General features: G+C 43.1%; 1 protein-coding gene across 6 annotated transcripts in view; it reads right to left on the reverse strand.

Moving 5' to 3' along the window:
- Positions 1–11091: 11091 nt before the first annotated feature.
- KDM2B (lysine demethylase 2B) overlaps positions 11092–26608 on the reverse strand; it is a 237367-nt gene continuing 221850 nt past the window's right edge. For all 6 annotated transcript variants that reach the window (XM_040416126.1, XM_040416124.1, XM_040416125.1 and 3 more), the window contains 3 exons: positions 14329–14490; positions 13961–14179; positions 11092–12283 (listed from right to left, as the gene is read on the reverse strand). In XM_040416126.1, coding sequence (XP_040272060.1) covers positions 12102–12283; positions 13961–14179; positions 14329–14490 — 563 coding nt within the window. In that variant the 3' untranslated portion in view covers positions 11092–12101. The remainder of the gene's footprint in view (positions 12284–13960; positions 14180–14328; positions 14491–26608) is intronic.

Here is a 26608-nt window from a genome sequence, read left to right on the forward strand (position 1 = left end):
CAAAAAACAATTAAAACATAACTTTTTATATATATTATATAAAAAGAGCCCAATTAGGGTTATCAATGTATATCCCAACGTAGCACTGCTATACCGATAATCAGTGATAAACTTGTCTTCAGGGGCAAATAGGGGCTACATAGCGGGAAATCTGACCCTGTCTGAACCCTAAATAGTTGCTCAACCCAGAGGCCCACCCTGATGGTGGATGCCCTCTGTCCTGGTACCTAAGCCTAATATGCTCCTAGAAGCCCTAACAAAATTGTGGGAAAAAAAAAATATATACCCTAAATCCCGACGAGTTTCCCCAAGTAGATTGATAAAGGTTCATCGGGGGACAAAGAGGGCAATACAACATAAACAATTGATAAGATAATCATCTGTTATTGGAGACCATACAGAGAAATACCTGAGCATAAAAAATATATGGAGCAACGACCTGATGTAAAAATATACATGTAGGCTCCAACAATCACCAATGTAGGCTATTTAGAATCAGCGCTGTGGAGAACCAATAAAAAGGCAATACAATATAGCAAGGTCCATGTGGACCCCTCAAATGCGCCAACTTTCTCAGGGTGTAAGGATCTCTATTGAGCAGGATAGCAGCTACCTTAAAATATCCACAGGTGGGTTTAAATACCCGTTTGGGAAGGGGTTAGAATGATGATGCACCAAGGGGCGGATGTAAAAACAGCCATTCCTGATAAAAATCACAAATCATGTGGCACATCAGTGATACACTATGTGATAAGTCACATGTTGAGGAATAGAAGAGACACACATGATCAATCACATGCTGAGGAATAACAGGAACACACATGATGAATCATGTGATAAACCACATGATAAAGTGGCAAAAAGACACAATTACCTACTGTTAAAAGGTAATACCAATAGTACAAGATATGCCCATTGTATCTCTACCTAACACCCATCTGAAAAACATTATTTTAACTAACACCAGAGTATGGAAATGGGTCTAAAGAAGGTCTCATAGCAAATATGGCTTGTGTCTATAATAGCTTTTTGAAAGACACTGCCACAATACACCCTTCCAAGTCACAAGCTGAAGACAGAATGGCGATTCTTCTGTTTCAACATAAAGAGCGGCCTGCCCAGTGTCTGGCTGATCCAGGCTACTAGAGCCTCTGAGCCAATCACAGCAAGCCTTCCCCCTCCACTTCCTCTCAGTGTCATATGATCCTCCCTCTTCTTCCTCCCTCATGGTTTTCCCCACCATTATTCACGATAAAAAATTATGTTGGGTGCCGTTTATGCACAATTCATATTAAACGAATCAAAAATCTTCGGATATATTACAAATTTTACAAAAATGTGTCAAAAGAATCCAATGTGTTTAGAATCCATTCTAATCTGTACATATAAAGGCACCCTATGATAGGGAGTATGTAGACAGAATGCACAGGACTAAAAGGTCCTGTAACAACGACCAGCGCTGGTTTCAGGGTAAATAGTTTATGTGGATTTTTTTTGTGTGGTTTTCACTGTTTCTCTAAAATGAAATACACGTTACTTGCAGATTTTGTTGTGGATTTGCCCCAGCTTTCACCCTTTGCATCAAAAAGGGTGAACTCTGCACTGAGAATCCGCACAAAAAGTTTCACACCATGCACATGAAATCTTTAATATCTGATATACTTCGCTCATACTGTATTATGCTGTGGATTTTGCACGCAGAATATGCATTGTGTGCATATATCCTAAAGGTCCTTTCATGTGGCCTGATGCAAACTGCAGAGAACAACTGTTATTACAAATGTTCGTCTTGCCATTTAGTTTGCATATTGTTGGCAACACATCCCCTTGTTTACACAGGGTGATATGCTGCCAAAAAACAAGGACTTTTGCTGCCTAAAAGAAAGATGCAATCACACGACCAATGAGTGTTTGCTTATAAGTCAGGTGAAAGGTAGCACCTTAAGGCTAAGTTCCAAGGCTGGTCCACTGAGGCAAGAAAACCAAGTCCTTTTTGTCCAGAACAGGGTGAATAGAATTATTGATGCCTTGTTCGCTCAGATTTTCTTCACTACTCATGGAATTAAGCAAATTGGTAGGAAGGCATCTCTCCTGACAAGCAATAGGCTAGAGTATCTATGCCAACTGGATGGTCATCTGGTCAAAGTGAAAAAATATATATATATTTTTTTTACTGGAGGCAAATACATCTATAAAGGTAGTCTCCCATTTCCTTGCAATGACAAAAAAAATTATGCTAGCATTTAGAAACCATTCTGACTCAACCTTACCCTGCTTAGATAATCTTCTACTCTGTTGGTTTTCCCCATCATATGTACCGCTGAAAGAGGTAAAAGAGAATTGGCCTGATTGAAAATATTAAATGATATTAGAAACAGATTCTAAATTTGTTTAAGTATGAGCAGAGATGGACTGGCCATAGACCCTACTGGGATGATTGCTGGTGGGCCGATGCCCAAGCGGCCACCCGACCTCTCCTCAATTCAACTATATTGCTGCCCTCAGAATGGCAATACAGTTCACTACTGCAGTAAGGCACAGGAGCCAATGGTTCCCTTATAAGCCTTAAGTGCAGGCAGTCATGAAGCAATGAAGTAACTGCGACTGCCTGCATCAGGTCCTAGGATTTGAGATTGCATAATGGGGACTTCCTGCACTGGGACACAGTAAGATAATGTCATTGTGATTAACCTGTAGTATTACTGGGGGCACAGGGTTGGGGGGATCGGTATTACTGTAGACACTATAGGGATGATTATTATTACTGGAGGCACTGCTTTTCTGCAGCATACTATTTGCCGTCATTGCAGAATGCAGCAGGCACAGTATAGGGTGTGGCAGCAGAATGGGGAAGATGATGGAAAGGTGAGGAATCTAGGATGTTTGTGACACCTCCGCAGAGATGAGACATGGCTGACAGAAGTCATCATGGCGGTCTGGTCTCAATAGAGATGAAAGAACCTCTACATCAGAGGAAACGTCACTAGATTTAATAGGTATGTAGCTTTAAAAGACAAAGCAGGATGCTGCAGGTAGGATTGGCTCTATCCTGTGCCCGATGTCTCACCTCATCCATATCTTAGAGACAAGAGGAGGAGAGGCCAGAATGTTGCAGCTAGCACATTGGGGCAGCTTCTGGGGAGGTATTTTGTGCTGCTGGGACAGTATATTGCACTGTACTGTGATATTCGGTTCTGCACTGGGGTGGTCAGTTCTGCTCAGGTAGTATTTGGTTCTACTGGAGCTGTATTTTGTGCTGCACTGTGGTATTGCTGGCCCTGCCTACTTGTTTTGGACCCATCTACAATATGGGGCCACTTTCCAGTCCAGATGGTCATCATGTTGACTGGTTAAATCCTGAGGTTCTTCCAGACAGCCTGAGAAAAAAAAAAAATGTTTCACTGCAAATACTCCCTGAAGTTCCTTGCAGTTGCCTAACACTGGTGAATTTTCCAGGGCCCCTAATGGAAGTGGGAGCCAAGATGAGTAGACTGAGCTTTGTTGCAACAAAATATAAATAAATAGATGGTCCAGGGATGAATCCTTTTCATTCCATCTTTGAAGAATCTTTCTCAGAAGCATCCTGGACCTGAATTATAGGTTTTTGCATCAGTTTTTTGAGCCAACACCACAAGTGGACCCAGGAAATAGAAGAAGTAAAAGTCCTTCCATTATATTTTCCATTACCTTACAACCCACCTCTTTTTTTGGCAAAAATAAATAAATGCCAGTCCTACAAGAGGTAAGACAAGATTTTTGATAATTTAAGTTCTAATAAATTTAGAATGTGAGAAACTTTCAGAACATGGTGCTCTAAAAAATCTTGTCTGTTAATATCAGGATGTTTTCCCAAATAGGGAATAATCAATATAGGGAATAATCAATCAGTGGCTGAGAGAGACAACAGAGGGTTGTAGTCAATGGAGTATATTCAGACCATGGTCTTGTTACCAGTGGGGTACCTCAGGGATCTGTTCTGGGACCCATATTGTTTAATATCTTTATCAGCGAAATTGCAGAAGGCCTCGATGGTAAGGTGTGTCTTTTTGCTGATGACACAAAGATTTGTTACAGGGTTGATGTTTTTACTGGAGGGATACACCAAATGGAAAAGAATTTAGGAAAACTAGAGGAATGGTCAAAAATCTGGCAACTAAAATTTAATGTTGATAAGTGCAAGATAATGCACCTGGGGCGTAAAAACCCAAGAGCAGAATATAAAATCAGTGATACAGTCGATACAGTCCTTAACATGTATAGCTTGGAAGAAAGAAGAGACAGAGGGGATATGATAGAAACTTTTAAATACATAAAGGGAATCAACAAAGTAAAAGGAGAGAATATTTAAAAGAGAAACTGCTACAAGAGGACATAGTTTTAAATTAGAGGGGCAAAGGTTTAAAAGTAATATCAGGAAGTATTACTTTACTGAGAGAGTAGTGGATGCATGGAATAGCCTTCCTGCAGAAGTGGTAGCTGCAAATACAGTGAAGGAGTTTAAGCATGCATGGGATGGGCATAAGGCCATCCTTCATATAAGATAGGGCCAGGGGCTATCCATAGTATTCAGTATATTGGGCAGACTAGATGGGCAAATGGTTCTCATCTGCCGACACATTCTATGTTTCTATGTCTCTGGTTCTTATGAACTATGCTGCCTAAGCTGTCAATTTAACACTCAGTGCCTGCGAAATCCCAAAGGGAGGAACCGGATACTAGAAAGTGGACTAGAAAACCCTGAAGACACAATGCTGCTCTTAAAAGGGTTATCCAATAGTACAAATACCCCTGAAGAATGCCCAGGCACCTTCTAAAGATGATGCAGAGTTGGCTCTGTAAAGGGGAGCCCCGACCAGACTCAGAGGCTGCTTCTTTAGATACTCAAACCTCCGGGGCAACCACATTTCCAAACAGCAATAGGGGACCAATGGACCAAAACCAAGGTACATCCGCAATCATCAGCCCCCTGGAGAGACCAACCAGGCTGACCCATCCAGCTGGACAGGAAACCTGAACTGAGGCGTGTCCTGCTTTTATCTTCCAGATTTTCTGTCCAGAAATGGGAGATCCTCCAGAGGTGTTCTCATGAGGAGTAATGTGAATTATCACATGTTAAAGGGGTTGTCCGCTTTTTTTTATTATTGATGACCTATCCTCATCAATATCAAATCAGCCGATTGAAGAGACTGCAGAGCTCGTACGAGCGCTGCCTTCTCGTTTACCTGCTCGCAGTTGCAACTGCAGTGGTGAGCAGGTGTAATTACAGTTAAGCTGTCCCATTCACTTTTATGGGATTGCTCCTTCTTGTTCAAGTGACTATGATGGAGCCGTCCCATTGAAGTGAATGGGAAGGTTTAGTTGTAATTATATGTAATGGGTTGAGATGGCTCACCCTCCAGCTAACAAGGAAAAGGGTGCTCCCCCTAAAAGAGATACCTTAATCTTGTAAAGAAATGCAAAATGTAAAAAGATAGTGGGGCACACCTACATCCGGAGATGACACAGAACACTATCAAATAGTGCTGCTAGATATTTATTGCATAAAAACATAAATTAATAAAAATATCTAAAGTTAACAAACATTCAAAACATATCAATAAAAATAGGTATCAATATAAATATGCATCCATATAAAACTATATACGCAGGATATTAAAAGTTTGTTGACCAGTCGGTAGGTATTAGATAGGTGCATCACAGCGCCAAATGCTTTGACACGCAAAAGTGTGAGGCTGTTCTGCTTTACAGGCAAACAATGTTAAATAGAGATTTTCGCTCCTGATGAATTGTGGCTCACATTGCCATAGCGAAACGCGTTGAGCCGGTGATCTTGTGTTTGGACACGGCTCTCTAGGCAGGGTGTGACTGTTTCAAGCAGCGCAACAGCTGACTTGTGCATACATATGGTCTGTGATCCTGACTTACACCTAAAGGTATAGGCAGGCTGATGGAGATAGCTGAGTGAGCGTCCATATATGTTGGCATCTGGTGGATGCTTTACCCCTAATGGGTTTTAACTTCACTCGCTAGCTACCTCACATCGCCCAGCCAGGTAGATCCACATATGATGCACCTGTGCCTGGTTTAATTATACGAACAGTGTCCTGTTTCCCTTGCCAGCATATATTAGCACCTACGTGCTAGCTGGATAGGGTTCTAGTCTGGACTCTTAGGTTGTGGTGTGCATTTAATCCCTCTCCTACACCACCTTACCAGAGTCTGGAAGCCTGATAGTCACAGTTGTGATATTCAGTTTCCCATTTTAATATATGAATTAATAAACTATTTATTATTTTTCCTTCATACGTCTATTCAGGCAGATAATATTAGATAGGTGCACCCAATGATTTCGTGATTATATAGTAATACTATCAACAGTCTTGGATATTGTTATTGAATTATGGCCAGTAGTTTGTTTTCTTATATATCCAACTTGGGTGCACTATTTATGTGCGTGGTTCCCCTTTATGTCGACGTTGTTTACAGCGACTTATTGGTGTTTGCGTTCCGGTATAGATAATGCCATACAGGTAAGAATATTATTATTCACAGTTAGTAAAGATGTAATCGTAGCTATGGCGTAACCATCTGCTACTACACTGTTGCTGATTAAGGCTGTCTTACTCACTGTTTGGAGCGATGGTGTCTAGGGTTGGACGATATCAAAAATATTCCCACGATAACGATATTAAGAAATTTATCGCGATAACGATATATATCGCGATAAATGCCCATTTAGAAGAAAAAAACACTTGGGGCCACAAGGAGACATTATACTGTATGGGGGCAGCCACAAGGAGACGTTATACTGTATGGGGTAGCCACAAGGAGACGTTACACTGTATGGGGGGCAACAAGAAGACGTTACACTGTATGGGGCAGCCACAAGGAGACGTTATACTGTATGGGGGCAGCCACAAGGAGACGTTATACTGTATGGGGGCAGCCGGGCAGCCACAAGGAGACGTTACACTGTATGGGGGCAGCCACAAGGAGACGTTACACTGTATGGGGGCAGCCACAAAGAGACGTTACACTGTATGGGGGCAGCCACAAGGAGACGTTACACTGTATGGGGGCAGCCACAAGGAGACGTTACACTGTATGGGGGCAGCCACAAGGAGACGTTACACTGTATGGGGGCAGCTACAAGGAGACGTTATACTGTATGGGGGCAGCCACAAGGAAACGTTACACTGTATAGGGGCAGCCACAAGGAGACGTTATACTGTATGGGGGGCAGCCACAAGGAGACGTTATACTGTATGGGGGCAGACGGGCAGTTCCCCAGCCTCTGATCAGCCCCCCCCTCTTATCAGCCCCCTCTGGTAACCCCCCCCCCTAGTATTAATCATTGGTGGCAGTGGCCACAGGGTCCCCCTCCCCATCATTGGTGGCAGTGCCCCTCCCCCCCTAGTATTAATCATTGGTGGCAGTGGGCAGTGCACCCCCCCCCAGTATTAATCATTGGTGGCAGTGGCCACAGGGTGCCCCTCCCATCATTGGTGGCAGTGGGCCCTCCCCAGTATTAATCATTGGAGGCCACAGGGTCATATCCCCATCATTGGTGGCAGTGGGCCCCCCCTCCTTCCCCAGTATTAATCATTGGAAGCCACAGGGTCTTCCCCCCGATCATCGGTGGCAGTCGGCCCCCCCTCCTCCCTCCCCAGAATTAATCATTGGAGGCCACAGGGTCGTCCCCCCATCATTGGTGGATGTGGGCAGTGCCCCCCTCCTCCCTCCCCAGTATTAATCATTGGAGGCCACAGGGTCGTCCCCCCATCATTGGTGGCAGTGGGCCCCCCCTCCTCCCTCCCTCCCCAGTATTAATCATTGGAGGCCACAGGGTCGTCGTTCTCCTCCTCCCCCCATCATTGGTGCCAGTTTGCAGTTCCGATCGGAGTCCCAGCAGTGTAATGCTGGGGCTCCGATCGGTTACCATGGTAGCCAGGACGCTACTGAAGCCCTGGCTGCCATGGTATGTTAGTGAGCAGCATTATACTCACGTGCGTCGTGGCCGCCGGTCGCTCCTTCTTCTGTCTGTGCGGCGCATTGCTAAGGCTTATAGCATTAGCAATGCGCCGCACAGACCTATGAGAAGAAGGAGCGCCCGGCGGCCACGACGCACGTGAGTATAATGCTGCTCACTAACATACCATGGCAGCCAGGGCTTCAGTAGCGTCCTGGCTACCATGGTAACCGATCGGAGCCCCAGCATTACACTGCTGGGACTCCGATCGGAACTGCAAACTGCCACCAATGATGGGGGGAGGAGGAGGACGACGACCCTGTGGCCTCCAATGATTAATACTGGGGAGGGAGAGAGGAGGGGGGGCCCACTGCCACCAATGATGGGGGGACGACCCTGTGGCCTCAATGATTAATACTGGGGAGGGAGGGAGGAGGGGGGCACTGCCCACATTCCCGGCACCCGACCTCTGAGAGGACGCTGTGATCACCTGAGGGGTTAATTGCGCGGATCACAGCGTCCTCTCAGAGGTCGGGTGCAGGAAATGCGAGTGACAGAATTCCTTCCCTCCCCCACGCCGGCCGAACTGCTAAGAGCGCCGCCGCAAGCGGCCAGCAGGTATCGGGGACATTTGCATGAGTAGAAGTACTCTGCAAATGTCCCGTATCGGTTCATGCTGGGGCGGGCGGCCGCAGATTTAGAAGCGGTCAGCGTACATGACCGCTCCTATGACGTCACGAAATACCGCGGTATTTACAAAATGGCGATATCGCCATATCGCCGTTTTTTTAATACCGCGGTATATCGTGATACCGGTATATCGCTCAACCCTAATGGTGTCCGAGGTTTTCGTGTCTAACATGGCGTCCCACGTGTTGCGGCACAGAAGATTTTACCTCCGGCTTGTTCTACAGTGAGTAATTGAACTTTAAACAGTCTACTAGACGCCGGGGTCTATAGCTGATACAGTTGTTTTCAAAATTATTCAACCCCCACTGAAATTGAGTGTTTTGGCCAGTTTGACATTGATTTTGATCATTTCAGTCATCTTGTTTACAATTAAATCAAAGAGGCACTTGTAAGTCAGACAAATATAACATAACATTTATAATGAAATAACCACAAATGTCTTTTCTGTGCTCACATCATTATCAGTTTTATTCAACCCCCAAGTGACATTCAATCTTAGTACTTAGTACAACATCCTTTTCCAGTTATAACAGCTTTTAAACGTGAAGCATAGCTTGACACAAGTGTCTTGCAGCGATCTACGGGTATCTCCGCCCCCATTCTTCATGGGCAAAAGCCTCCAGTTCAGTCACATTCTTAGGCTTGCGCGCTGCAACTGCTTTCTTTAAGTCCCACCAGAGGTTCTCAATCGGATTTAAGTCTGGTGACTGCGATGGCCACTTCAAAATGTTCCAGCCTTTAATCTGCAACCATGCTTTAGTGGACTTGGAGGTATGCTTGGAATCATTGTCCTGTTGAAAGGTCCAACGTCTCCCAAGCCTCAGGTTTGTGACAGACTGCATCACATTTTCATCCAATATCTCCTGGTACTGAAGAGAATTCATGGTACCTTGCACACGCTGAAGCTTCCCTGTACCTGTAGAAGCAAAACAGCCCCAAAGCATGATTGACCCCCCCACCATGCTTCTCAGTAGGCAAGGTGTTCTTTTCTTCATAGGCCTTGTTCTTCCTCCTCCAAACATAGCGTTGATCCATGGGCCCAAACAGTTCTAATTTTGTTTCATCAGTCCACAGAACACTATCCCAAAACTTTTGTGGTTTGTCCACATGACTTTTGGCATACTGCAGTCGACTCTTCTTATTCTTTGGAGACAGCAAGGGGGTGCGCCTGGGAGTTCTGGCATGGAGGCCTTCATTACGCAGTGTGCGCCTTATTGTCTGAGCTGAAACTTCAGTACCCACATCTGACAAATCTTTTTTCAGTTCCTCAGCAGTCACACGGGGACTTTTCTCCACTTTGCGCTTCAGGTAGCGCACAGCAGTCGAAGTCAGCATCTTCTTTCTGCCAAGACCAGGTAGCGTTTCAACAGTGCCCTTTGCCTTGAATTTGCGAATGATGCTTCCTATGGTGTCTCTTGGTATGTTTAACATCTTTGCAATCTTCTTATAGCCATTGCCCTTCCTGTGAAGAGAAATCACCTCTTCTCTTGTCTTCCTGGACCATTCTCTTGACTTCACCATGTTTGTAAACACACCAGTAAATGTCTAGAAGGAGCTGAGTATCACAGTCCTTTTAATGCCTAATTGGTGCTTATTATGCTTGATTGCTGCTCCTTGACATCCACAGGTGTTTTCAATACCTGATCGAAAACACTTGAATGAACCTCTGTTCTTAAGAGTGGTAGTCTTTAAGGGGTTGAATAATTGTGTCAATGAAGAAATCACAAAAAAAACATTTAATACTGTATTACAAAAACAATTGATGTCATTTTATTCGCATTTGGTTCTTTAAAAAGTCCTTGTAAGATTTCATTCTGAACACAATTACAAATGTACACTAAATTCCCTAAAACCCTTTACAGCATTGGGGGTTAAATAATTTGGAACACAACTGTAGGCCCTCTTTACTAGTCGGCGTTCCACGTGTCTATTTGATCTAGACACAATAAGACTGTTTTTTGTTCTTTGTTAGTATGCAGTATTGGGAGCGCTCCGAAAGTTCATGTACTGCGTTTTTTTCTTCTTTAGAGACTTGCATACACCAGACGCGTTTCGGAGTTAACACGGACTCCTTCCTCAGTGTTTTTATGCAATAAATATCTAGCAGCATTAGTTGTAATTACACCTGCTCACCGCTGCAGTTGTGACAGTGAGCAGGAAAACAACGGAAGGACAACCCCTTTAAGGGCGTGAAATGGATTTTCAAAATGTGGTGGGGAGAGAGCCTTAGTTGTGAGCATGACACTTGCACTTGTAAAATGAATGACATGTAGTTTAGTAAAAGATTTTAATAAATGTGTCCATAAATAAACATGATACACTTTTAAATTCCAACAACATTACTTACATTAAAAAAGTATACATCTTGACTCCATGGTGCAGGAGTGGGATAGACTTGCAATGCATTGATGTAAATGCATTTAACTGTGTAGTCTCCTATACAGTGATAACCCCATTCTTAAATTTCCAGTGCAAGGGGCATCCTTTTTTTTTTTTTTTTTTTTTTTTAACAAAAGGAGATATACAAGTGGTGTTTGAAGAGACCCAAGTTCTTCTTTGTACCTGATCTGGCTCTTTAACTTTAACAATCTGTAGCCAGTAAACGGTGGTAAACATTTTGTCCTGTGAACAATTAACACAAACTCTAGATAAAACTGCTTGAGGGCATTCTACAAAAAGGAAAAAAAAAAAAAACACCTTACAACAATGGCACTTCTGAAGGCTAGTAGTATGTTATAGTCGGACCCAAAGCTTTGGACAAAATTGTCCAGTGGCACAATAGTGGAGATTGCCTGATCAGTTTGCCCTGCGTCACTGTAGATTTGTTCAACAGGCCACAAAACTTCATGCTATGCTGGATCTTCATGTGCAGAAAGGATCTGTGTCATAAATGAATAAACATATAGGTCTGCTCAGCATGCATATGTTTCATGTAAAAAGCGAATTTAAACATGCTTTAGAAGTGGTCACAAGTAATGTTGGCTTCACTGCCTTCATTAACTGTACATGGAAAGATAGCAGTTCACCTCTAAGCAAGAAACACCCCAAAAATTAACACTGGCGTCATACATTGTAAATAGAACTTTCAAATAGTCATATACAAAAATATTTCTGCATAACGTATGACAAATTATCTTTTAATCAGATTTTGGAAGGCTTCTATGTTCTGGGTGGTCCACTTTTAAAGACACACGCAAAGCTCAGAAATTGAACAGTTTTAGAGCCAATACAATAAACGTTACCAAGTGCATGCCCTTGGATTTTTCAAAAAGTGTCCTTGAAAGGTCAAACTTTTTTTCCAGTGTCAACCCTTAACAGCTGGTGTATGTGGTGCTGGAGGAAGTCTCGATAGAAAGGAGGTCGGTCAACCTCTAACCTCTACTTTTAAGGCCAATATTGTCTTTCAGGTGCAGCTTTCAATGAAGTCACTGACATTTTTCAATTAGCTGATCTTTTGAAGCAGCTTTTCCTCTGTTTGTCCAAACTGTACAATTACAGACATTTCTGCTATGAACTGTTCGCAGCTCTCCTTTGTAACCTGCTTGCAGAATCTGAGGTCTATCAGAGAGATGTTGCCGCATCGTTTGAAGTAGGTCAGGCACTGGTCTGTAATTTTATTGCAGTCTGAAAAAAAAAAAAGGCAAAATATAAATGGTTAACTTGCAGCTATTCAGAAAAAACATGAGCCCTACAAGTACACATAAAAAAAAGGTTAAATGGCGCAGTCTGATGGAGCAGTTCAAACTGTATAGGAAGAAATTTGACCGCTATTCTACCAATCTTATTGGACGAGGAAGAATTCTCACCCTATATCATGGAGAAATTCTAAAAGGCTATTACAAGTTTATTTGTAGTATTTTTTATTAGACTGGTTTCACACAGCTTTCTATGCTGTTTTTTGGGGTGTTTTTGTTAACTTTTTCTCTGACTCTTTACTAACTATTGGTTTGCTTACTTTTAGATAGATTTTTACACCAGAATTGCACTGAAATTTTGGAACAAAATGGCGCATCTTAAGCCCACCTCCTTGTCGAGCATCGCCATATAAAGTGTAGAAACCCTAGATGCACCAAACTGCGCCACGTTTTTAGATTTTGGTGCAAACACATAGTAAATCTGAGCTATTGCTTGTAGATATTTTTATTCTATTCTCTGAACATGTTTATGGGGGCTGCCATCTTGCCAACAGCATTTAGAGAGATGCTTTACAGCAGGGATTCTCAACCAGCGGCCCTCCAGCTGTTGTAAAACCAACTCCCACAATGCGCTGCTGTAGGCTGATAGCTGTTCGGGCCTGCTGGGAGTTGTAGTTCTGCAGCAGCTGGAGGGCCGCAGGTTGAGCATGCCTGCTTTACAGCAACCACATGGGCCATAGACACAATGGTCAAGAGCGGACCACATTGGCTCTATGGCAGAACTCAGAAGGGAGTAGATAAGCTGCGATAACCACCTACTCTGACTAGAGGATACTGTTATCTATAAATAGGTGATATCTGGCATTGTAATCCTGCCTGTGAGGATAATGAGGACTACTGAAAGTGATCTGTATAGACCAAGAAGTGGTGCGTATTATTAGGCTTTGTGGAAACTGCAGGATTATTTTTTTTCATTGACATGGAAAATGAAATAGAACATCACCAAAATGTTTTAAAGTATCTTTAATATTAAAGCATGATTCAAACTATAGATAATTTTAGTGTATTCGCAAGGCGTATATAGTCCAGACTTAATGTACCAGAATCCGCTGCTAATGTTAATGAATGGAGCTATTCACATGGGCGTATAAATTTCCGTCAGTATTTAAAATCCGTAGCATGTCCGAGTTTTGTGCGGATTTGTTTCCAAATACGCACATTACAGTCTGTGCATAAATAATGAAGGAAGGATTAAATGGGCATGTGAATCCTGATGACAATACTGATGGTATATCATCAGAATCCTGAGCCAGAATACTGACTGATTTTAATACGCTTGTCTGAAAGTGACCAGAGAGGGGAGATCTCGTTCTCAGGATCACAGTGTGTCCTGGTGGTGGGATCCCCCGTGATGCTATATTTAATCGTCTAGCCTGTGGATAGGTGATAATTTTCATGGGATAACTCCTTGGTCACTGAATTGGGTTAAACCACTTCAATAGTCAATACTGTGCAACCTGCACTTTTCACCCTATATTACTGTGCTACAAGTTTATGTATAGAAATCAAAATGGAAGTAATTGTCCTATTAAGAATCCTAAATCACATTAGTCACTAGAAGTCATTAATAAAAAGTGGGGCCCAGTTAATTTATCTATACATTTACCTGATAAATTTATTTCTGATAAAGAATCCCTGGTAGATGTACCCACTGCTGTGAGCAGATTAATGGACTGATCAGTAACATGGTTACAGAAGCTCAGATCCAGTTTAGAAAGAAGAGGCATGTGACGAATCATGAGGCGTAGAGAAGCGTCAGTGATGTCCAGTCCTGCTAGACGAAGCTCAGTAATATTCCTCAATTTGCTGCGATTGTCCATCTGACCTGCAAAAATTTCAAAGCAAGTGTGTAAGGAACAACCTGCAACCGATTCCAGTATCTGCCAGATGCTAGAAAATCACCATCTATGGAATGAAGACAATGAAATTATAAAATAAAATACTGCAGGATCTCAGCTGCTACGGCTGTGTTACCTGGCCTGTTGTCTGTTGGAGGTGACAGAAGGTCCCTCATCTGTGCATCTTTTAGCCCTTCCACCCACTGGACATTGAGGGATCTCAGCAAAGGACAGCTGGAGCTACAAAGTGCCGAAACAGCAATCCAGGAGCAGCCAGATAAATTTAGCTCTCGTAGGGCTGAAAAAAATAAAAAGAATATATGAAGGGATGTGATCAGAAGAAGCCGTCGGACAAGACGTACGTCGGGGAGTTGCTGGAGGTCACACTACACAGCGGTCTATCATTTCATGTTTCTATGTTTGTTCCGCTTCTACTTATTACCTTTGAGTCTAGCCTTGTGCCTTATCTATTTTATAGTGTGGTTTATACAGTTGGGTTGGTTATCCACCATGCACTAATATGATATGGCCATTGGGCCTGCCTGCTTTGTAGGTTGGTTAGGGAACTTTTTACCTAGCTATATAAATCATCCTGACTTTCACGATTAGTGCACTGATGGATATGGGCCCCTCTGATTAGTGGATTTTTACAGGTGTTCTTTGATACGCATAGATCGCTGTATGCTTTTATGTGTGACTTGCCACATGCTGCTATATGGTATCTGTTTTTAACCGTATCTCTGTCATTGTATATACTTTTTATTATATGGAATTCAATAAATATTATATTTTATGTAGTGTGGCTTTTTGGGTATTTTCAGATCTAGATTGTCCAGCGACAGCAGAACAAACTTTCATTGAGTGCATGTGTAGTAAATTCGGAAATGTCACAATAAAGAAAGCTGTGTCTGCCAAGCCTTATGATTCATTTAATATCTTTCCTTTTAAGCTTCATTTTTGTCTGAAACATTTAGGGTTGGAGCTGGCGGTAAAATGGAAGGCCAGGGACTCAGCTCGACAGGTGGCAGGTCCAGTTGCTGCTGAAAGTATGGCAAGTCCGAGGGATGACGCAGAGTGGCAATATGACCTTTGTGGCCAGCACATAGGGCGAATGGATAACCCCAGCAATAGGGAATTTCAGGGTTCCTGAGGAGGTCCAGTAGTGGACGTAGGTCATCTCGCTGAGACAGGGTGTGGTGTTAAAGGCCCTGTAGTAACATAATAGGGGCCCCTTTGTGGGACATGGGAGAGGATTGTCGAGCTTTGTTTAAGATTCGCTCTTTAATGACGTAGAAGTGAATTCAGCAAATAATGTCTCTTGGTCTAGCACCATCAGGATTAGGAGGCTTAAGAGCCCTATGCGCTCTGTAAATCTCTATGTGGGAGTTCGGCGGGAGTCCTAGGATTCCATTAAATATCTTCACGATCGTGGGAAGAAGATCCACCGTCGTTATTGATTCCGGAAGACCTCTAATCCATATGTTGTTACGACGACTGCGGTTTTCTATATCGTCTAGGTGTTGTTATAGAGCGTAAAGTTGATCGTCGTGAGTTTGGGCCTTTTCTTGTAGAGCTTGGACAGTGGCGGCGAGGTTTGCATGGTCTTGTGTAGCAGAATTAATTGTAGTGTCAAGCACAGCTAGCTCAGAGCGGACCTGGGAGAATTCCTTTTTACACTCTTGTAGGATGCTGATAGCAAAGCTGGACAGATCTGCTATAGAAGGTAGAGAGCAGATAAGAGTACGCAAATCTGCCATGGTAGGCGGTCTGGAATCCTCATAAAATAGGTCTGAGGAGGGTGGAAGTCTCAAGGAGGGGTGCAGGGAGAGTCCCTGAAGGGGCTGAGCTGCAGGTTCAGTCGTGACCTTGGATCCAAGAGAAGGTGCTCTAGAGGACTGTGGATGAGAATCGTCCCAGCAAGATCCCGTGGACCAGTGTTGGAAGGCCGCTAGAGAGGGTCCGGGAGAGTGAGAGGGGGGGGGGGGGCGAAGAGGGTCCTGCTCAGTGGGAGGAGAGAAGACATGAAGCGTGGGTCGGGTGGGGGACCCTTGATGGCAGTCCGAGGGCCGTCCCTGGAGATGAAGGGACGTGTGTGGCGATAGCTGGCCACAGAGGAGCTCCTGATGTTTGCCTAAGTTGTTTGGCACGATGGGAGCTATGAGCGAATACTCACTGGGCCAGAAGGGGTTAACTAGGGGTCCTGGAGCAAGAGCCATTGAAGTGGCAGGGCTAGCAGTTTGTGGAGCTGCAGTATGCGAGGAGGGGGATGAGTCCCCAGGGCTAATATGTTATGCAGCCATGACCGATGGCGCTGCAGATGTTCCTGCAGGTGTATGGCGGCAGGGTCTGTGTGCGCACATGAGGAGCACAATATAGGAGTAGCCGGAAGGGTCCGGTCTGGGCTGCAGAGTCGTGCCTGGGAGACAGCAGAGGCAAGGGTGGAGGGCACTAACGCTGAACGGAGCCTGCCTGAGTATGAAGCAGGGCTCCCAGGCACCATCTTGGGAGCGCATAACGCGGCTGTGAAAAGCGGAGTCTGGTGAGGCGGATTGCCGCGTAAAGAAGCTGGGGATGTCGCCTTGAGAGGATATCAGGGGAGCCGGTGGTCGGGCTTTACCCTTCTTTAAAGTTTCTCCCATTTGGAAGCAGCTAGTGTGGGGAAAATTCGCCAGGGATGCGGCAGAGCGCGTCCTCACTTGCTCATGGCTGGCCACGCGCCCCCGATGCCTCTTTTTAAAAAGTCCATGACACCCTACACATTTGGTTTTCTGTTGTGGTCTTTGGAAACAAGGAAGAAACGCCTGTACAATTCTGCAGCCAAAACTGGTGTGCACTGCTGATGTAAAAACTGAGCCTCCATGGTTCTACTGGACTCAGCACCATAGCTACAGTTGAAATCATCAGTTTACATATAATTAACACTTTTACAACTCCTGACATCTAACCTTAGTACACATTCCCTCTGTTTGGATCAGTACTATATTTGAAGAATGAGAAAATTAAAATCTTTGTCCCCATGTGAAGTTGCAAACTATAACTGCTTTTTTATTTTATTTTTTTGAATGGTGGTTTAGGAGAAGTGTCTGCTGAGCGGCCATCAGGTCATGTCGATAAAGGACACATTTTACTATTGATATATCTTAAATATCATCATCTGAACAGATGAATGTGGTAGCTTCTGTAGTGGGCTTGTAAAAGGACAAAATGCTTTTTCTGATGTCTCGGCTGATTTCTTTTAATTCTCCCATGATATCAAGCAAAGACACGTACACCTTGAAAGTATAAAATACGGACACAAGTACACCCCCACTTAGTTATGACAATTACCGTAGCCTCAAAAGTAGTGTTGAGCGAAGAGAGCTTCGGATGCTTCTTATGAAGTTGTTTTGTTCAAAACTTCGGAATAATACTGTACAGAGATTAGTCTCTGTACAGTATTAGAATGTATGGGCACTGATGAGCCGAAGTTGGTTATTCACGAAGTCGCGCGTGACTTCATTGAATAACTACGGTAGTTGATTTTTAAAGTGGAAAACCACTTTAAAACTTTAAACCATACTTAGCTTCGGTTCTGACTGGTAGCTCGGACCCGAAGCAGAGTTCAGCTTCGAGTTATAAAAAGGTTTTCTACTTAAAAAATCAACTACGGAAGTTATTCAATGAAGTCACGCGCGACTTTGTGAATAACCAATTTAGGCTCATAAGAGCGCATACATTCTAATACTGTAAGGAGATGAATCTCCGTACAGTATTATTCCGACGTTTTGAACAAATCAACTTCAGATGAAGCACCCGAAGCTCACTTCGCTCAATACTACTCAGAAGCTAAAACCATGACATTGGTTTCTGGAATTTTCCAAACTATTTACAGGCACAGTCAACGTGGGGTATGTAAACTTTTGAACTAGAAATTAATGTTTCCAATAATTTTCACATTCTTGAAATCTACTAGTGACCCTAGATGACCTAAAAGAGGGAATGTTTGTTAGGACTGAACGTCAGGAAATGTGAAAACCTGAGTTTTAATGAATGTGGCCAAGGCGTTTATCAACTAGACTTTGGCTGTACCTATATTGCTGCAGGTACATAAATGTCTGTCTGAAGGAGGCCTTGGCATGTCTCTCAGCCTACCTCAACTACGTTTAAGAATGTTTTATTTCTATGTGACTGTGTGAATTACTTAAAGAGGACCTTTCATCGGTCCAAACATTATGAACTAAGTGTCATGATCTGTACAGCGGCGCCCGGGGATCTCACTGCACTTACTATTATCCCTGGGCGCCGCTCTGTTCTCCTGCTATGCCCTCCGGTATGTTCAGTCACTTGGTTATAGTAGGAGGAGACTGCCCTTGTTCTCCTGGGCGTCTCCTTCTCTCAGGCTGTAGCGCTGGCCAATCGCAGCGCAGAGCTCACAGCCTGGGAGAAAAAAACTCCCAGGCTGTGAGCTCTGCGCTGCGATTGGCCAGCGCTACAGCCTGAGAGAAGGAGACGCCCAGGAGAACAAGGGCAGTCTCCTCCTACTATAACCAAGTCCCCTAAGTCTCCGCCTACTATAACCAAGTGAGCAAACATAATGGAGGGCATAGCGGGAGAACGGAGCGGCGCCCAGGGATAATAGTAAGTGCAGTGAGATCCCTGGGCGCCGCTGTACAGATCATGACACATAGCTCACAATGTTTGGACCGATGAAAGGTCCTCTTTAACCCCTTAGGGAATTAGGACGTACTGGTACGCCATGTTTGCCGAGTCCTTAAGGACTCAGGACGTCCTAAGTTTAAAAGTAGATTGCGTTGCGGCGGGGGTTAATAGTAGGGGTGCACCGAAATTCCGGCGGCCGAAAATATCGGCCGAAAATGGGCCTAATCCATTTCGGCCGATATTGGTACATATCGGCAGAAAATATGGGGTTTGGGATTTGTGGGATTTGTCACCCGCGCCGGGCGGGCGGTTTACTTTAAGTCACTGCATCTTTATTTTACCTTACAATCGTGACGCTCCAGTAACAACTCTGCAGGCAGAGCGGAGGGCGGCGTAACGTCACTTACTCACGTGACGCGCCTGCTCCGCCTCCTTCATTCATAAAGTGGGCGGAGCAGGTGCGTCACGTGAGTAAGTGACGTTACGCCGCCCTCCGCTCTGCCTGCAGAGTTGTTACTGGAGCGTCACGATTGTAAGGTAAAATAAAGATGCAGTGAGTGATTAGTCTGCTGTGTGCAGCAGGGCCGGGGCTGTTATGGGTAGGGGGATCGGTCTATGGCACTGCTATGGGGAGGGGGGATCTGTGCACTGTTATGGGGAAAGGGATCTGTGCACTGTTATGGGGAAAGGGATCTGTGCACTGTTATGCCCATAACAGTGCACATATCCCCCCCCTCCATAACAGCTCCACCCACAGATGAATTTCATTCATGAAAAAGAATTAATAAAATCATTAAAAAAAAAGTATTTTAAAAGTATTTGGGCAAAAAGGCAGTTTCGGTTTCGGGTCAAGGGCATGCTGAATTTTCGGTTTCGGACCAGAATTTTCATTTCGGTGCACCCCTAGTTAATAGGAACAGGATGCCCGCTGAAATCATTCAGCGGGCATCCTGTCACATTCAGCGGGCATCCCCCCCCCCCCCGTATCGGCGATCGCCGCAAACCGCAGGTCAATTCAGACCTGCGGTTTGCGGCTTTCACCTGCGGTTGCGGCGGGCGGTGCCATCGAGTCCCCATGCGGCTGTGGGGGGGACCAGATGGCATGGAAGGCAGCGCGATGTCTAAGAAAGGCATCGCGCTGCCTTCCGGTGACGAGCCTGTGAGATCCAGACCCCTGGATCTCACAGTTTGGAAGCTGTATGAGTAATACACACAGTATTACTCATACAGCCAATGCATTCCAATACAGAAGTATTGGAATGCATTGTAAAAGGGATTAGACCCCCAAAAGTTCAAGTCCCAAAGTGGGACAAAAAAAAAGTAAAAAAAAAAAAAGTTTAAAAAAAAGTGAAAAAAAAAAGTTTAAAAAATAAAGTGAAAAAATAAAGTTTCCCCCCCCCAAAAATTAAAAGTTTCAAGTAAAAAATAAACAAAAACTTCATTTTCCCCAAATAAAGTAGGGGAAAAAAAAAAAAGTATACATATTAGTCATCGCCGCATTCGTATCGACCAGCTCTATAAATATATCACATGACCTAACCCCTCAGATGAACACCGTAAAAAATAAAAACTGTGCTAAATAATTCATTTTTTTGTCACCTTACATTACAAAAAGTGTAATAGCAAGCGATCAAAAAGTCACATGCACGCCAAAATAGTGCCAATAAAACTGTCATCTCATCCCGCAAAAATCATATCCTACCCAAGGTAATCGCCCAAAAACTGAAAAAATTATGGCTCTCAGACTATGGAAACACTAAAACATTATTTTTTTTGCTTCAAAAAAAGAAATCATTGTGTAAAACTTCCATAAATAAAAAAAAGTATGCATATTAGGTATCGCCGCATCCGTGACAACCTGGTCTATAAAAATATCACATGATCTAACCCGTCAGATGAATGTTGTAAATAACAAAAAATAAAAACGGTGCCTAAACAGCTATTTCTTGTTATCTTGCCTCACAAAAAGCTTAATATAGAGCAACCAAAAAGCATATGTACCCTAAACTAGTACCAACAATACTGCCACCCTATCCTGTAGTTTCTAAAATGGGGCCACTTTTTTTGAGTTTCTACTCTAGGGGTGCTTCAAATGGGACATGATGTAAAAAAACAAAAAAAACAGTCCAGCAAAATCTGCCTTCCAAAAACCGTATGGCATTCCTTTCCTTCTGCGCCCTGCCGTCTGCCGGTACAGCTGTTTGCGACCACATATGGGGTGTTTCTGTAAACTACAGAATCAGGGCCATAAATATTGAGTTTTGTTTGGCTTGCTTTGTTACTGGGAAAAATGGATGAAAATGGAAAATCTGCCAAAAAAGTGAAATTTTGAAATTGTATCTCTATTTTCCATTAATTAAAATTCTTGTGGACCACCTAAAGGGTTAACAAAGTTTGTAAAATCAGTTTTAAATACCTTGAGGGGTGTAGCTTATAAAATGGGGTCATTTTTGGGTGGTTTCTATTATGTAAGCCTCGCAAAGTGACTTCAGACCTAAACTGGTCCCTAAAAATTGGGTTTTTGAAAATTTCTGAAAAATTTCAAGATTTGCTTCTAAACTTCTAAGCCTTGTAACATCCCCAAAAAATTAAATATATCATTCCCAAAATGATCCAAAACATGAAGTAGACATATGGGGAATGTAATGTAATAACTATTTTTGGAGGTATTACTATGTATTATAGAAGTAGAGAAATTGAAACTTGGAAAGTTGCAATTTTTTACAGATTTTTGGTAAATTTGGTATTTTTTTTATAAATAAAAATGATTTTTTTTGACTTCATTTTACCAGTGTCATAAAGTACAATATGTGACGAAAAACAATCTCAGAATGGCCTGGATATGTCAAAGCGTTTTAAAGTTATCAGCACTTAAAGTGACACTGGTCAGATTTGCAATAAACGGCCAAGTCTGTAAGGTGAAATAGGGCAGAGTCCTTAAGGGGTTAAAGAAGACCTGTCACCACAAAATACAGTGCAATTGTAATTTATATAAGACCACCCCCATGTACAGCTATCAGTGACTGACAGCTATCTCTGTATACACATGACCGTATTTTCAGACCGCATCCAATCCGCATTTTGTGTGGGTCGGTTGCAGAAAGATTCACTTCAATGGAACCGCAAAAGATGTGGACAGCACACCCCTGTGCAGTACGCATCCATATGTCCATTCTGCAGCCCTGAAAAAAATGAATAGAACATGTCCTATTCTTGTCTATTCTACGGACAGGGATAGCAAAGTTCTATTAGAGGGCAGGACGTTTGGTTTCGCAAAATGCGGAAAACACACACGGCTGGTATCAGTGTTTTGCGGATTTGCAATTTGCGGACCACAAAAATTGCAATGCCCGTGTGCGTGAGCCCCTACACAGAGAATGGTATCAAATCACTGAAAACACAGCCCCATGAACAATAAAGTAAAAAAAATAATAATAATTTTAAATATATTACAACTCATACTGAATCTTTTCCCACAAAACTATATATCAGTCTGCTCAGCTCCTCTATCAATCTGCTCTATAACATGCTGCATGGTGGTAACATGGTGGTCGGTTTGCACTGCATTTCGTGGTGAGGACGAGCCAAAATACACTAATTACCATCTAAAACAGACAGCACAGTGTAAACCAATCACAGGGCTCCAGATGGCGACCAAAATGGTCGCCAATGCGACTTACAATTTACAAATGGCGACAAGACTTTTTAGTCTTGACAGGGAGCTGCGATCCGCTGCAGTTAACCCTTCAGGTGCGGTACCTGAGGGGTTAACTGCAGCGGATCGCAGCTCCCTGTCATAGAGGTCAGGTGCTGGCTATTTGATTTCGGCACCCGCCTCCTGTATTAGTTTTAACAGGTCAGTTATCTTCATTGGTGGCGCAGTGCGCCCCCCTTCCCCCCCAGTATAATAAACATTGGTGGCGCAGTGCCAATGAGGGTTAAATAATAAAATAAAAATTAACTCACCTCCTCCAATTGATCGCGTAGCTGCCGGTCTCCTGTTCTTTCTTCAGGACCTGTCAAAGGACCTGTGGTGACATCACTGAGCTCATCACATGGTCCATTACCATGGTGATGGATCATGTGATGTACATTGTGGTGAGCACAGTGATGTCACCACAGGACTTTGACAGGTCCTGAAGAAAGAACAGGAGGTCGGCAGCTACCCGATCAATTGGAGGAGGAGAGTTCATTTATTTTTTTTAACCCTCAATTGACCTTCTACTAAGCATTCTGTATTAAAGAATGCTATTATTTTCCCTTATAACCATGTTATAAGGGAAAATAATACAGTGAATAGACTTTCATCCTAGCAACCATGCGTGAAAATCGCACCGCATCCGCACTTGCTTGCGGATGCTTGCGATTTTCACGCAGCCCCATTAACTTCTATGGGGCCTGCGTTGCGTGAAAAACGCACAACATAGAGCATGCTGCGATTTTCACGTAACGTACAGGTGATGTGTGAAAATCACCGCTCATGTGCACAGCCCCATAGAAGTGAATGGATCCGGATTCAGTGCGGGTGCAATGCGTTTACCTCACGCATTGCACCCGCTCAGAAATCTCGCCCATGTGAAAGGGGCCTAAGGGTGAATAGGACAAGGGTTCCAGCCCCTAAGGGGGCTAATAGTAAGTTTAAAAAAAAACAAACAAAAAAAAGCTTTCACACTTGCAGCAGTGTGATCCGGCAAGCAGTTCCGTCGTCGGAATTGCCCGCCGGATCCGCCGATCTGGATTTGACTAAAAGCATTTGTGAGACGCATCCGGATGCGGATCCATCTCACAAATGCATTGCAAGAACGAATCCATCTCTCCGCTTGTCATGCGGACAGACGGATCCGTCTTGTATCTTTTTACACATTTTTACCGGTCTGCGAATGCGCAGACCGGAAGGTCGGATCCGGCATTCCGGTATTTTGAATACATTCCTATATTCCTATGGGGAAAAATGCGCCCGCTATGAATTTTACCGCGCAGCTGCAGTGGAAAAAGACAGAGGAGGGGAGTAAACGGGCGGGCAGAGGCACACGGAGGGCGGGGTTATGAGCCGTTGAGGAGGTGCTGCCTGGGGCTCGGAGGATTGAGACGCCGCCCTGGGCACTTGAGAGGGCTCATTTACATAATGTTAAAAGTTCATTTTCGGCTAAAAGAAAACTCCGTTACATACAACAAAGGTACTGTTTTTAAGTTCTGGGTGGCACATATAACGCTATTTGATCAGTCTAATATGTCCAAATGTGGTGACAGACTCCCTTTAAGGCAATTCTGAAGGCAAAAGAGGGTCCAACACCGTATTAGTATGGTGTTCCTAATAATTCTTTAGGAGAGTGTATAATGGGCCGGAACGTTTCATAAAATGCGAAATGCACGCGGCTTTTTTGTGTTTTGTTTTTTATTCTTTTTTGCGTGGTATTGAGTATCACAATACTTTTTTATGGTGACGAAAGCGAATCAAAATTTTGGTATCGAAACAACTCTACACCGATCTGATGGGCATAGCGTTGTCACGATACCAAAATTTTGATTCGATTTCGAGACCAAAAATTAAATTTGGCTCCGAAATTTTTCAGTTCAGGAGCCAATGGCTACTAGGTATTTTTTTTTAGCCTGGAGCACTGAATCAGCCATAAAATTAAAACCTAATATTGTGTAGGTCACCCCTTTGGCATCAAACAGCTCTGGGGAATGGACTACACTAAACCTCTGAGGGTATGTTGACATGGCTTTACTGCAGATTTCAGCAGATATATAGCGCAGAAATCCTTGGCATATCCGTTACTTCCAATAGGAATAAGTCGCTGGTTCACTGGCTGTCCTTTCTGGGACTACTTTTAGTAGTTACTAATCACTGCAAACCAGAAACACCTCACAAGACCTGTTATTATGGAAATGCTCCAACCCAGTTGTGTACCCGTCACAATTTCGCCCTTGTCAAAAAAACACTTGCCCATTCCTTCTGCCTCCAAGACATCAACTTTTAGAACTGATCATTCACTTGCTCCCAAGTATATCCCAACTCTTGACAGCATCAGAAGATACACCTCACCTGTCAGTAGTATTAATGTAAAGGCTGATTGGAATATGATACTAAAATACTGCAGTTTTATAAATTCAGACACTGACATTACAGGAAACAAGTTCAGGACTTCCTAATACTTTAACCACTTCCTTGACCGCCCAATGACTATAAACGTCCTTGGGCGGTCGGTTTATCACAGCTGCCGAGCGGGGACCTGCTGTCAATGACAGCAGGGCAAGGCAGGGACCGTTACTGGGTGTCCCTGTGTTCTAGATTGCTGTATACACAGAATAGAAAATCTAAACTAAGTATACAGACATGGAGAGCAGCGCTCGGGGATCTCACTGCACTTACTATTATCCCCGGGCGCCGCTCCGTTCTCCCGCTATGCCCTCCGGTATCTTCGGTCACTAAGTTATGGTAGGCGGAGTCTGCCCTTGTTCTGCTGTAGCGCTGGCCAAAAAAGTTGAATGTTCTCCCCGAGGTCTTGTAGGACCTTAGGGGGGACACAAAGTGTAAAATAAAACGTTTTCAAGTGTTTTGAAAATAAATGTAAAAAAACTTTCAATTAAATTTTTTTTTATTTCCCCCCCAAATCAGATATTTAAAAAATGTTAAAAATAGAAGAAAAAATAAGAGATATTTGTTATCACCGCGTCCGCAACAACCGGCTCTAAAATAATATCATATGATCTACCCCATCAGGTAAATGGTGTAAAAAAAATATATATAAACTTTGCACCAAAACAGATTTTTTTGTGAGCTCACCTCCCAAAAAACATAATGTTAATCAAAAATTGGATGTACCCCAAAATGGTAGCAATAAAAACATCACCTCATCCTGCAAAAAAAATTGCCCCCACACGAATATGGCCAGAAAATAAAAATAAATATGGCTCTATGAAAATTGCAACATGATTTTTTTTTCTAAAAATGCTCTTGTGTAAAATGTAAAAAAATAAATAGACATATTTGGTATCACCACGTCCGTTACAATTGGCTCTACAAAAATATCACATGATCTACCCTATCAAGAGAACCTTGTAAAAAAAAAAAATGATGCCAAAACAGCTTTTTTTGGTCACCTCACAAATATCAATCAAAAAGTCGTATGTACCACAAAATAGTAGCAATAAAAAAGTCACCTCGTCCTGCAAAAAACAAGCCATCACACAAGACTATAGCCATAAAAATGAAAAAAATAAATTAAAATACGACTGAGAAAATGGCAACACAAAAACAATTTTTTTTAAGAATGAAATTTTTTTTTCAGTCCGTGACTTTTTTTTTTAGAGGTGTTTTTATTGTGTAAAACGTAAAAATAAAAATTAGACATATTTTGTATCGTTTCATCCGTAATGACCGGATCTATACAAATATCACATGATCTACCCCATCAAGTTAACAGTGTAAAAAAATGAAATAGAAAAATGACACCAAACAGCTTTTTTTGTGACTTAACCTCCCAAAAAATGAGATAAAAAATCAACCAGAAAGCCAAATGTACCCCAAAATGGTGCCAATAAAAACTACAGCTTGTGCTGCACAAAATAAGCCCTCACACAGCTCATTCAACAAAAATAAAAAAAAGTTATCGCTCTTAAAAACCATGACAGAAAATTCCATGTTAGAAAATCCAAATGCCGTTCTTTCCCTTCTGAGCCCTGGCGTATCCCCAAATAACAGTTTACGACCACAATTGGGGTGTTACTGTATTCAGGAGAAAGTGGGTAGCAAATTGTGTGGGGATATTCTC

Source organism: Bufo bufo, chromosome 2, assembly GCF_905171765.1.
Source record: "Bufo bufo chromosome 2, aBufBuf1.1, whole genome shotgun sequence".
Taxonomy (NCBI): Eukaryota; Metazoa; Chordata; class Amphibia; order Anura; family Bufonidae; genus Bufo; species Bufo bufo.